The 14,276-nt window shown below is 42.0% G+C and overlaps 1 protein-coding gene across 1 annotated transcript in view; it reads right to left on the bottom strand.

Annotated features, from left to right (window-relative positions):
* Positions 1 to 14,276, bottom strand: part of LOC121047713 — a 76,716-nt gene that overhangs the window by 29,563 nt on the left and 32,877 nt on the right. Inside the window, exons 7-9 of the mRNA XM_040503180.2 lie at positions 9,462 to 9,590; positions 8,502 to 8,540; positions 3,647 to 3,775 (exon numbers count right to left, since the gene is read on the bottom strand). Coding sequence (XP_040359114.2) covers positions 3,647 to 3,775; positions 8,502 to 8,540; positions 9,462 to 9,590 — 297 coding nt within the window. The remainder of the gene's footprint in view (positions 1 to 3,646; positions 3,776 to 8,501; positions 8,541 to 9,461; positions 9,591 to 14,276) is intronic.

Raw genomic sequence — 14,276 nt, 5'->3', positions numbered from 1 at the left:
TATCTTGATCACCTCGACGTAACCTTCCTTTGTGGCTAAAAGCCCAGACATAGCAGAGGCGGCCGTTCAGGTAAGTTGAGAACGTAAATAATGACATTTCTCAACATTCGACAAGCTGCAATTAACGTGAACCGTTGCTCTGAACTTGAGGGGATTGGAGACCGAGTGGGTTAGCGCATACCAGCTTGGAGCACGTGGAGCGAAAGCTCGCGCTGAAAAACCTAGGGATCCTGCACACTAAACATCGTAACACCCTTGTGGGTGTAAATGACTTGTCCTATAACTAACACCCCTAAAATAGGGTGTTTTTCCCTAACACCCATAAAGGACGGCGTTACTCCGAACACCCTTAAGTTAGGGCGTCATTCCACTCTACACCTTTTTATTAGGGCGTTATGATTGCGCAGTACGCCCTCTAAATTGGGTTTATCGCCGCCAGAAAGGGAAATAAAAAAGGCGCGATTAGCAACCGCCATAAAGAAGGGCGTAATAACCCCAAAACGTGCACGAAAAAATGACTGCAAATGCATGGTTCACTTTTTATTATTTGATCAAGGTTCTACAGGTTCTACAAAATTCTCTATAGACGATTGCAAGCAAGTCATCTGGCCGCAGCCATGTCTCTGCTTATGCGAGCAAGTGTGTGCAATTACAAGCGCACCAAAGGGCGAAGCTACGTTCACACGCACGTCACCAAACTTGGCGAAGGCAAGACTGAAAGAAATAGTGCTCTTTTATCCTCGCAATTTCACCACGACCAAGACGCTTCTAAACCAGTGGCGGTCCGTGCGTGTAAGGTCATGAATATTTCAAACGGATATTGTTTTATAACCCCTTCAAATCGTACAACCGAAAGCCCTAATTGAATCTCCAACTCTACTTTTCTTGTGACGTTTATGTCTTCTTGCACTGGTCACGTGGACAAAACTGGCAGGCTTGCAAAGACGGTACGACCGGGAGTTTCTTGGGACGTAAGTGGCAGTTCATGTTTGTAAACAGTAAAATGGTCTATTGAAACGGAAACAGGGGGCTATGTTTCGCTTCTCCTAAAAATAAACGGAAGTGACGATATCGCGTTTGATTGGTTAGAGGTTCAAATGACGAAAGTTACCTATTTTCGCCATTTGACCTTCTAACCAATCAAACGCGATATCGTCGCTTCCGTCACTTCCGTTTCTTTTTAGGAGAAACGAAACATTTGTCGAACATAGCCCCCTTGGACTACAATCAGAAGCATGCTTGCAGAGTACTTACAGATAAAACAGCAATCTCATGTAATCCGTGATAGATGCATAATCCGATTCGGGCAGCACAGAACTATCCACAAACACAATGTCGAGGATGAAGGTGGTCGATCACATTCAACGAAAGTCTCGCGGTCACCGATGAGCAGCTCTCTGTCGTGATAGATGCGTAATCTGGTTCGGACAGCACAAAACAACGCAAACACAATGCCGAGGTTGAAGGCGGTCGATCACACTCAACAGAAGTCTCGCGGCCACCGATGAGCAGCTCTTTGTCGAAACGCGTTCAACAAACACAGCACAATAATTCCATGGACACTGACGAAATAAACGACCATTTCCGAAAAGTTGGCATGGATGTATTCCGGCCGTTCACGACGAAAAATCACGGCCGCGACTGAAATGCACGAAAAACAGGAATACACTGACGGGCGCCCCTCTTTTTGTAAACCGGGCCTACGTGGCCCCTACAACTCACCATAACTTGGCATGCGGCAAAGACTACGGCCCCAGTAGCCCATCAGCGCGTCAGAGCGAGTCATGTGACAAATTTTCGTTCAAGCGCCCTTGTCCTACGGAGAGCGGTCACGTGTTTCGCGCCACCCCTCTGATTTGCTAGAAGCGGCCTTCGCAATCGCTCACAGCAACACGAAGACACAAAAGAATGTTTGGAGGCTTATCAGAAGACGAGGTCAAAGGGGGTTGGACAAAGCAGCTAATCTCCCTCTGCTGCTTTGTATTGCCACCTGCCCTGTCCAGGGAAGGTCGCGGGCTCGCCAGGACTTGCTTTGCGTAGTACAACCTTGAGCGTCTCAAACTGCCACTCATGTAGACGCGCATGCTCTGGTGTGGACCGCGAGATCACATAATAAATACGAAAAACAATTTCGAACGCCGTCGAAGACGCGGTTTCACGTGTACCAAAGAAAAACCGGAAAAAAACTAGAAAAAAAAAGAAGAAAAAAAAACGTCGGGAAGCTAGATATTTTGGTGTCATTACGCAGAGATAAGAGTCGCGTCCCTAGGGGTGTCATTAATCCGGCACTTTCGACTGTCTTGCGACATTGTTTCTTCAGAGCTACACTCCAAAATAAAGTCTAAGTGAAGGTGCAATAAGTAGTGCGAAACCCAGTCAGGTGAGTTTGTAATATCCGAAATGAGGGCGCCACAGTTTGTTCAAGTCTTCAGCTTAAAAGGTCTTTCTCAGGTTAAAAGTATGCTGATTCTATTTCGCTTAGTCTTGCTTTGTTTTGTTTTTTAACGTCGGATTTTGGGCAGTCAAGAAATAGAGATACCTCGCCGCCATAGCCGATTCACGCAGGACACTCTTGACAGTCAACCAAAAACGGCGCCACGTACGGTATGTCAGGATAGCGTCGGCGCGACCGATTTCAGTTTTCACAGATATTGCCTAGACCAAAATAATATCAGCACAATCTTTCCGATTTAATTCCACAACAGCGCAATACTGTGTGCTGCCTAGGTTGTATATTGACACATCTTCGTTCATTTTTTTTTTTTTTTTTTTTGCGAGCGGAGATGATTTTTTTTTTTTTAATCGATGTTGAACCGATAAAACTGATGCACGCGCGAAACGTTATTTTAGGCTCGTGTCGGACGAAGATTTCAATAGGAGTTGCAAAACCTATTCTCTAGCACTTCCTAATCATACGCGACTCCGAGTGCGATTAATTATACTCGATGTTTGTACCGCCATAAATCAGCAACAGTTTCACCAAAGCAATAAATATAAACGGCTATGAAATCATGGGTGTATTTGACAGCATCACCATTACGCTCCTTTCACACCGTGTGGATGAAGGACGCAAAATTCGCCCATACATCCTTTTTACACGATTTCAGACACCATCGCTGCAAGTGGGGCGTAAAGAGGGCGTGCAAAGGGTGTAAAACGGCAGCACGCCCTTTTTACACCCACCGATATTCAGAAATCGTGTAAAAAGCGTGTAAAAAGGGTGTTTTTCCTAGCCTACACCCTTTTTACACCCTTTTTACACGATTATGGGTGTTACAATGTTTAGTGTGTGGGTAGAATCCCCTCCCCTACCCGTTTCGATCTGGATGAGCATGGTACCGGCGTGCGGTCGTGTATAACTACTGCGTGGTGCATGTTAAAGACCCCAGGCTTGAGGTTGTAATGCAATGGCTAAATTTCTCATTTACAGCTGGGAGACAAGTCAATCGTGGAACGCGCTTTGAGCATAGACAGTGACTCTTTTCTGCAGAATACCGAACACCGAGCATGCGCCCACAGACCAGTGACTGGGCATTTTTTGCTTGTGTGACAAGCACTGGAACGCTGCTCATTCCACTGTGTTTCGGGCGCTTTCACCGAGCTCCAAGTTACAAGGAAAAATAAAACGTGAAAGAAAGGAACTCACTGTTTTCAGCGCCGTGTTGTTAAGGTGCAAGGCGTAGAGGAAGCTGAGGTCGTTCTGTAGCTGGGCGGGGAGTTTCTTCTTGGCTTCAAGAGCGCACTCTTGAATCATAATTTGCCTCGCTTGAACCCACTGCAGGTAGATTAACAGTCTGTTAGCCGAGATAAAGACTCATTCAAGGTTGAATTGAACTTCTATTCCTACGGAGGAAATAAAAAACGCGACAAGCACAAAACTATGTCAGTTTTTTCTACAGTTTTCCCCGTACACGTCCAGGCGCCGCTGCCACCATTTTGGCAGCTCCCTGATTATATTATGCGTAGAAAGAGCTGGGATGCGTGATTGCAGTTGGCCAAAGGTGTCAGCGTGGTTCGTTTGTCACCGACTGTCGTTCTTCACCGAACTGTTCACGACACGTGTGCCCTCTTGTTCGTGACATCCTTTGTTTCCCACACTGGGCATGCAATCTTCTCAAACGTTCAGCTGGTTTAATTTCTTCTTTCACTCACACCTGATTATACACCGCGGCTCCACAGCTACACACACATTGCTCGCCACTATGATAGATCAAACGGCTGCGCCTAAATAAAATACGTCATTCCGGGTGCGGAATATTCAAGAAGGAATACTTTAACGCCCCCCGCAAATTTCATCAAGCTACACTCGATCAGCCATTTCATGCCACGTCAACCTTGACCGACTCTCTTATTTTATCATAATGCTGTTTACGGGCTGGAGGAGAATTCTTTGACTCGTTTAAACTCATCTTAAAGTACGGAGGAGCCCAGGACCAGTTTGCTGTTGAATGCGGGTATCGCTCCAGGCGGCTGAAATAGTTGCAATCGAGATTTTCTGGTCACATACCAGTCTTAAAGGGGAAAGAAGGAGAGAGAGGAATAACGTTTCTTCATTCACTTACAAGGAAGAATATGCCTTTTGTTACAGTCAATTCGGCTCAGCAGACGTAAGCCTTGCCTTCCAATTTATTTATTAATATAATAATAATATCAAACTAATTCTCGCCTAACGCGATCTTCCCTAGAAATAGCTTTACATACTGTTCTTAAGGTAACGAATGCGGCTGATTTCACTTGCTTTTCAAACCTCTTCACCATTTCCTGCGTGCACAATCGAATTTAAATGATCGAAGCGAGGACGGAACTATGGCAGCCATCTGCCTGTCTTGGCGTGAATTATGTGTTGTGCTGCGCAATAAAGGCTGGCACAGCTTCCACAGTGCTTTGACGCTGTCAAATCTACTTCCGCGAGCGCGTCTCTTCGTTTGGCGTCTCCGTCGCGCGAGAACGCGTGCAAATGAATAGCAAGGCTAAGCCACGTGCCCTCGGAGAAGTGTTTGGGTTGCAACCTTGGAAGCTACGCTAGCCTAAACAACTTTTCCACGAAAGGTTGACACGGAGTTTTTTTTTTTTGGTTTTATACGTACGTTGCTGTTACTAGAACCAGAAGATTCTTATTGCGGTTATTTTAGTCGCCGGGAAGGATACCCGGTTTCATCAACAAGCCGGAAAAAAATACAAAAATAATGAGGAATAATCTGTTTTCCCATTTCATATATTTTATTAATTTTACTTCGAAGGCATTTAGTGATGCGCGGTGTGGTGCACCTCAGTGAAACATCGGGCAATATTCACATTCGAGACGATCGTGGAAGTGCACGGTTATTAGAACATTTAGGAAACGTTAAAAAGTAAAGGAAGAGTCACATCGAAACACTGAAACCAACAAAATGCACCAAACATATTTAATCAAAAAAAAATCGTCTAGTCATTTTTTTTAAAGGAGGGAGCACTGCAGCTAAATTTTAAGAAAATACGTTTCCGCACGCATTTTACTGAAAATAAAGGAGATTAATTTTTTATTAACCATTCCACATTTAGGATAATAACCACAAATCATGCAAATTGGTCCGGAATGCAAGCATATTCCATAAAGATGAATATTACAGTTTAAAAATTTGATATTACAAGTGCATAGATTATGTGCTCGAGTTCCAAGCCAGATGTATTTCTAAACTTTAGAGGCAATTTTTTGTTTGTTTTTTGTTTTGTCTTCTATAACAGACTGAGCCATAACCATTCTGATCTTTTCAATATATAATTAAAGTTTCTTGTAATATTCACCTTGATAACTACATGTAGAATCTGCGAGCCATTTTCCGTGCGTTTCTTGGGGCGCCACGCTAAAGCAGATTACACCGTTATGCGATGCAGCACATATAAGAAAAAGCCAGTCGTCAGTTTCTATTAATATCTGCCAAACGTCTGGATTTGAGGAACCGAAATTAAAGAATGGATCATGAAGTTCGCCACCTCTTTTAACGTGTTTACATGGCAACTCTAAAGAGATGCCAGATGGCATGAAATAGTGTGTGCGAATTTGTCATGCTTGTTATTGAGCTACAATGAAGACCGAAGAAAAAAACACACACACAAAAGCCTTATTTTTTTTTCACAGTATTTTTTCAAATCATCTCATGAAAGAACCCAAAGAACATGATAGTCCTCAACGGGTAAGAGATTTAGAGGGTATATTTATCCCTGAAGTCCAGTATACGACACAACTTTGTAGTAGAGAACCACATGCCGGTTTGGACACCAGATAGACCTAGCCTGGCATATCGCTTTCAGATTTCATGCGAAGAATCCAGTCTGTGCTCTTCCGTACTTTCGAATATCTTACCGGTTTATTGTAGTATATCTTGAAACTTGTTAGAGGAGTGGTTTTTGGGGAACAAATCATCATTCTAACTGCACAACGATTTATTGCAAGTACCTTTTCATTGCACGTCGTGTAAAGCCCCAAAGTTTGATCATATTCAATTATTCGGCATACCGGCAAAGCTTGAAGGCATATCCTCTACAAGATAATGACAAATTAAGAATAATGTATGGATATAGTTTGTAAATGTAAGAAGTAGAATGATTATGTTAGGGTTCGTAATGTAATATTCATACAACAAATACGTGACCGCATGAGCCTTCGATTCGAATGTAAACACGCAAAGGGATAATAAAGATTTGAAAGTCCCGCCCGTAGCGACTGTATAGCAGGTGAGTGGTGCCCTCTAGGAAACAATTGGCAAATCAAGCTTGAAACTCCTCTCGCCATTTGGAGGTCGCTTGGCAATAAAGCCGTTTCTTTTTTTCTTTCTCGTTTTCTCTAGAGTTTCTTATATACTCTGTCATACAGCACGGTTTATATGTGTTCCATGTGCGGGTCACTTTACTTTAACCGAGCAGATCATCTGACGTAAAACTTGCAAGCACGATTGAAGAAAGGTCACAGTTTCAATGGGTGAATGTACGTGGAGCACAATACGGAATCATATACGCTACGTAGGCAAACACGCGTGACCAGAATCATGTGTCCGTTCATACAGTCTAGGAGCTTCGAAAGCGGACAACTCTATCGCAGTATAAAACATGGCACGCGCTTTGACTTTGAAATTGCTAGAAGATGTGTATATCTTCTAGGTACCTGAAGCCATGAGCCACGTTCAGTATTCGAGAAACACTGCCAGCCCTTGCAATAGGTTTTCGTATAAAGAAATATAACTTGGTGCCTTGCCATTCTTAGGGTTTTGCTTTGTTTCTTACTGGCAAGCGTCGTGGGGCACTGCGTAAAGTTTTATATAAAAAAAAAAAAAGAACACTGCCCGGGTTTGCGACAGGTGCTGTTTAAAGTAAGTGTAATCTTTAGTATGGAAAATGCTAGGTTAAAACGACGGGACGTGTCCAACCCGATCATTTCATTATTCCTTTTTATCGGTGAGTATCATGGCAGTACTCTCTGACAAAAACAGCCAGGAACAAATTCAAAGCCAAGAATGCCTTCGCGCTTTGTCACGCCAATACTCATCAACCCTGGCGCTGGTAATGAACTCCACACTCTATCAAAATCAAGTTCGTCTGTACTCCGTTTCATCTGATGTTGTACCGCAGCGAAGGCTAGAAGCGCGAGCTCATAGCGTTGGCAGCTGCCCTTGGCGCACGAGAGCTTGTGCCGCCGAGATGTACTCTAGAGCAAGGAGCTCGCGCTTGTAGCCTTTCCTGCGGTACAACACAAGGTGAAACAGAGCATACATCCAGTCAGAACGCTAGTTAAGCCAATCAGTGTCAATCACGAGTGATGTTCGATGAACCGCGAGGACCCCGGAAGAAGACGTTTTCCCCAACAATTCAGACTGCTTTGTGAAACTGAGCGTACGTGATTATATAAAACGCCGCGCACTGCAGTGTCATTGCACACGCTTTATTTATAATGTTTTTATTTTGTTTTGTCACACGTCGACCACTTTTAACAAATTAAAGTGATTGACTTTCGAAATATTCTGGGGAAAATAGGGATGTGGGCGTTTTCTGGAGTGTAGCGAAGCAAGTTTACTGAACAAAGTAGGGAGATCAATCGCTCACTATTAGCTAGTTTCAGCATTGCTTTACCGCACACTGCCATACGAAGTGACATTGCTACCGAAAGCTTGCGCTGCCACTTCAAAACATGCTCCCAGGCGCGCGCAAGGAGCCGTACCGTACCCGTGGTAATAAGAGTTAACGCTAGGCGCAAACACCCTAAAATTTCAATACGGAACTAAAGTGGCGAAGCGGGCGAGTTGGTTAAGAACTATACAAGGTACAATACGGCTCCTCATGCAACGCTTTCCGTTTCGCACACGGGATACTTTGAATGAGCAGATACTGAAAAGCAAGCATGCGTTTTGTGGCGTTTCTTTTACAGAGTCGTCTCGCACGAGAAACCTATAAGATGTTCTGTTGTGGCCACAAATAACCTCCCGGTCTACGAGACAGGATGAGAGAGGTAAATGAAGGCCAAAGCTCACCTTTCCTCTTAGTGAGTTTTTGTAGGTGCACACGTCGATCTGAAAGTGTGAATCACGTAAACGTCGCAACAAGCGAGCCAAAAAGATTCAAATGAACTAAACGCGAAATAAGTAAAGTGTACAGTGGGACCTTCATCAATTCATTCATTCGTTACTTTTTTTAAAAAACAGTGGGTTGAAAAAAAAAGATGTAAAATTGCGCTATCACAATACAAAAAAAAAAATATTTATTCCGAAGAGCTTTGCAAACGTAAAGCGTGAATAGGAACATTAATAACCCGTAAAGTTTTTCTGTAAGTTTCAAAATCTATTCGCAATCACGAATGAAAACTGATTGAATCTAAAATTATTACGATGCAAGACTGTAGACGGTTCCAATCACAAGAAGTAAAAGGCTCAACTCTTCCCCAGAATTGTTTTTTTTACATTGTTTTTATTGTGTTAAAGTGAACTACGGGATGAAACTCCAGTACCCTTACCAAAGGTTTTGGCGTTTTAGAAAACTTCCAGAAGAACAACATTTTTTTCTTCAGTTTTTTTATACCTATTCTTGCTTTGGGTATCTTCAGGAAATATTCTAACGTGTTATAGTAACTGTCCATATATTACTTTGTAAGGCTGAATCATAATTAATTGTACACATTGTGATTTTTGTTCCTACGGTCGTATCAAAACAAAGTTTCTGAGTACTTTCTCAAAAATGACTAATAAATTAATCTAGTCCAAACATTTAAGCAAAAGTCGAAAAGCATGCGGTGATAACTATTCTTTAACGGCATAAAAAGACGTGAGGAGCATTAGTAAAAAATACAAACTGTCCGGGTATTCAATCGTCTTTACAAAGAAATAATACTTATGACTATCAATGCCACGTGCTGCAGTTTACTCGCGAGCGTCCGTCATTCATCGGGATTCGACATCACACGAAGTTTGCGTTTCCAGTTTTGCTTCTCGGATTACCTTTTTCTTGGTGTTGAGGTCTCCCTTCTTCATGAGTGACGTCACGAGCTCCAGGTACTGTGAGGCCTTTACCCCGGGAGCCATTTGAGCAAGACAGGTGGTTCGAGCTGCGCCATTCATCTCCAGGGTCTAGTACAAGAACACGACTATCAATATCGTAGGTGACTACATCCTGACGATATAAGAGTATCATGAAACTTAGACGGAAAAAGGCGGTTCTAGCCTTGGACCGCCTTCAGGGTTCGAACTATTCTTCCTCCCCTGACCTGAGATCCGGGCACTGGCAGTGGCATGTCCCCGTGGCCAAGTCAGTCAAATCTAAAACAGCCTTTTGGTTCCCGCCAGATTGTTCGTATATAAAATTGCACCTTTCGGTTTATGTAACAAGCCGTACCTACACCACTTCTAACCCCCCATTCACACTGGAAGCGGATCCGCGTTCGCGAAGCGGTTGCGAAAGCGGTTGTATAAAGATCCAGTGCAATTGCACGCGCATTTGATGTCATCGTGTGCGCGTGCAATTGTACTGAATCCTTATACAACCGCGTTCGCAACCGCTTTGCGAACGCGGATCCGCTTCCAGTGTGAATGAGCCCTTAGGCTGAAACTATGAGATGCTTTTAATGTGGCGACTACACGCGCTGAAGATCAGATTCGAACGGAATTAGTCAGCCTGCACCAGGTGATCCTGTTGATGGTGCTGATGGTGAGGTGGTTGATAGGGATGAAGACGATGTTAATCTTCGACTTAACACTATGTTAAGCTAAAGGAGGTCAGAGGGTAAAATTACGCACCCATAAACAACGGCGTTTTTGAAAAAGGCATTTTCCTCAGGAATATTTAGTTTTGCGTTTCTTAAATAGTTGTGGTATTCCGGTGGAAGAGTGTATAGTGTCATTCTTAGCACTGACAGCGCCGGATGAGACGGGATTTTGCTTCTCTTTCTGCATTAGTAGCAGTGACGGAGCAGCTTTATTCTATTAGACTTACTGATTTTTAAAACATGGCTATAACAAACTAAAAGCGATTGAAAAACAACCCGAATGCTTCTGGCGATTTGTTCTTTTGTAAACCTCTGATAAATAAACTCGCACTGGTCTCAGAAAATTATGCTGTTTTCTGCACCACCGCGAAGCTACTAGAGCGTCGTTTTCTTTCTTTATTTTCGTGCTTTTAGTATGGGGCCCTTCAAATAAGAAGGGGAGTTACAAAATACCAAAGAGAGGAAAATTCTGCTTCCTGGGAATTACCAACATTAAAAAAAAGACATATTAAACTAGATAACGCTGGAAGGGGACGAAAAGGGAAGTTGCGAGGCATATAATTCCATTCAGCAGGGTGCCAGTCCGTAACATTCGGTTGCCTGATCCCCGCAGTTTTTTTTTAATAAGAGGTACGTATCTCGTTCAAGGCGACCTTCATACGATAGCCACACAATACGGAAGCCTCAAATGTTAGCTGAAGCATAAGCACGCTTCGCAATATTGTGAACCTATGCTACGTAATTCTGGTAGTCTGAACTCGTAGTGTGATACTTGTCGGCATTGTGGTTTAAATCATACTCGGTTTATAATAATAGTCAGAAACCTTAAAAATTGAGGGGACCGCACAATCCCCTCCTCCCCCAAGAAAAATAAATAGACAGTACTGTTAAAGGGTGGAGCGTTGACCACAAATGACGAGATATGGATAATGCGAGAGTCACAAAATGAATGTTGATGGCCGATAAATTCGTAACCAGTTTTATAACCGCGTCATTAATTTATCTGGCGATAAGGGAGGAGTGTAGACGTCATGCAGTTCCGTAAAGCCCGGTGGCGGCATCATTGCAGTCAACATGGTGGCAAGACGAACAATATCTATTGATGTCTTATGCGATTGAGATGCTTTAAAACTCACATGTATTTAAGATACTAGCGAATAAAAGATCACAATAACAAATTTCCAAAACTGGTTTTTCTTATTCGCTAATTCTCCCATTAAAAATTGGACTGATGGTAAACCTTACGACTGGGGTGAACAAAAGTAAAAATACAGGGATACAAAAAAATAATGTCGCACAGTTTATCTTAGTGTTGTCACTCCTTTCTACATCAGGTTTACCGCCATGTTCAATATACTACAGCCCGCTTGCGCCGTGATGTTTGTTTCGGTAAAAATTAATTATCCAGTTTAGTTTTAACTTAATTTATGCCAGGTATTATTACTATCTGTGCAAAGGAGCTGTTGTATCAGAATGTTTAAGAATCAAGAAATATATCTTTTCGTTGAAAGAGTACCGAAGGGGAGAGTGAGATATTTTTTTAAAAACCAAAAGATTGGTCGTAAGATTGCGCATTTCCGTTGCATGCTAAAGCAATTTTACTTCGTTTGATACGTGCAGCCCAATAGACATAGAAATCGGCAGTTCCAGGAATTGATGTTGTCAGATGCAGCAAACGCGGGTAATGCGACATGGGCAGTTTTCTGCTTCCGGGGCAGATGCAGTCTGATCGGTCAACAATCGTTGCGTGTTTCTCCGCACTGCGCTTTCGGCTCCGAACGATGAATTATAAACCGGCGCCTTATTTCAAACTGTAAGTTTTTATTCAACTTCGTCTTGAGAGAACTGCGCTCTGTTGCGAATGCACTATTTTTCGCGTCTATACGCTATTTTTATCGGCAATATAATTTTTTTAATCACTGCGATATACATGACGTGCTTTTGCCCTTGCAAGTTCTACGCTATGTTAGTATGTGTTCTCCGGTTTCATATTGCTTTATTCTCTTATTTTGTACTTCCCCATGGTATAATGTAGAACAAGTTTTTCTTTTGTCCGTGTACGGAGTTCTGTACTGCGAGCTGTTTTTGACTGTGTAGCCTGCCAAAAGCTAAAAAAGCAGCATTTAGCGTTTGAAATAAACAGAGACAAACTAAACAAAAAAAAAAAAGCGTCAAGAGGGCAAGAGGGTGCCTTGTTTGAATTGCCCGTTTCTTATTTTTATTATTTTCAGTTGAGTTACACAACATGCTGCCATTCTTCCTCCTCATCCTCCACTAAAAAAAAACACCTTACTTTTAGAAATATTTACCGTCTTGCTGCTCTGCTGAATATCAGTATTGTGCGATATATCTCGCAATTTTTGTGCACAAATCTAACCGAGATTTCATTCAGTTCTCCGCTAACAATTTTGAATACAGAAAAAAAAAGCTTTCTTCTTTTGGATTTAAATCCTCGAATCTCCCCTTTTCTAAATAATAATTTAGGGATCAAGACTTCAAAGCTTACGTACTTTGCTCATGTCAAATTACGGAATGTATATCCATGCGTAGGCGGTGTCTTGTACAAATATTTTCATTCTAAGATCTTCAACGCGCAAATATTAATTCGTCGAAACTTGTGGCAGGTCTCTGTCGGAATGTATTTTTTTCTTCCCTTTAAAGGTTTAAATGTAGGCAACGCTACACTGACACCCTGCGCCTACTAAAATAAAGTGAGCCCAATTAAACTAAACTATGAACAGATCATTAAATACATACATCTGGTTAGACTGAGTCCACGAAAAATACCCGATAAAATGCCGTCATTTTGTTTTATTTTATGGAGTGATGACATAGGCATCCAAGAATACTGCTTGATTTTACTGTCTTCCTCGAAAATTTCAGTTTCAATTCGATAATGAAAAAAAAAGAACATTAATAAAACAGATTCATAGCCATTACCAGCTTCGACTGCTTTAGTATTTGGTCGAGTGTACCTTTTGTACATAGACGTTAAAGACGTGTTCTTTTCACTTCTATAGGAAGTAAAATATTATACTATAAAATGTTTCCACTAGGGGACGGCAGAATTCCATACGCGTTTCACATCATGAACCCTGCCAAAACAATGTAAGCATCCGGACAGAGCGTTGATAATGTCTCGTCCGTGTAGCCAATAAAGATAGCTGCATGTACATTTAAGAGCTGTTATTTGTGATGCTATCTAAACTCACTACCCTAAACCCATGATAAGCCTATTTTTTATGTGTTTTTGTTTTTTCTATTGCTCACATCCAAATAATTTAACTACATACCTCTCGCAGCGTTCACCTATACGAGAAACGTGTTTTTTTTGTTTCAGGCATTGCCAAGTGGACATTTTTATTACTTGAACGAAAGCTATCAAATACGCAATAAATAGGTGTCCCTAAACAGCAATTTGCTTTTTTTAACTACATGCGAGTGCTCTATTCGGCCCTAAATTGCCCATGTTTCAAACGAACAGGTATCCATCGAGCAACTTTGTGGGCCTTAGAATAACCTCCGATTCAAATTGAATAGGACTACAAAAATATTTGGTTTATGTTTCCGGTTCCCGTGGAAGAGAAAAGACGCGCTTTTTATTATTCGTTGTTTATTCTTGAAACACTACCTCCATCAAGGCTTGCAAAATTATCCCTACCCTTCTGCAGTCGCTCTGTATGTCACAGACACACGAGGCAGTTCTTAATAAATCCCTCGCCGTCAAAGTTTCAAATTGAATGTGAATAGCCAGTACGCCATTTTTTATGCGCAGAAACACTTAGAAAGAGAAGGAGACGAACGCTAATCATTCAAAGCAGAGCGATTATTATATTACGTTGTAGTTCGTGGAGGAAGCTTATTTAATTAGTGCGCATTACTGTCTATTTTTGACGACAAAAGTAAACAAGTACGTAAATCTAAGACAGCCGAAAACATAATTTAAAATATTACAAAAATAAAAATAAATGGAAACTCTTGTGTTAATGCAGCGTGCCTGGTATGCTGCAGTACAAACACAAAGACAATAAATACACTAAATATTGCAATC

Source organism: Ixodes scapularis, unplaced genomic scaffold (genome assembly GCF_016920785.2).
Source record: "Ixodes scapularis isolate PalLabHiFi unplaced genomic scaffold, ASM1692078v2 PGA_scaffold2__306_contigs__length_199485367, whole genome shotgun sequence".
NCBI lineage: Eukaryota > Metazoa > Arthropoda > Arachnida > Ixodida > Ixodidae > Ixodes > Ixodes scapularis.
This window is presented reverse-complemented; position numbering and strand designations above follow the sequence as displayed.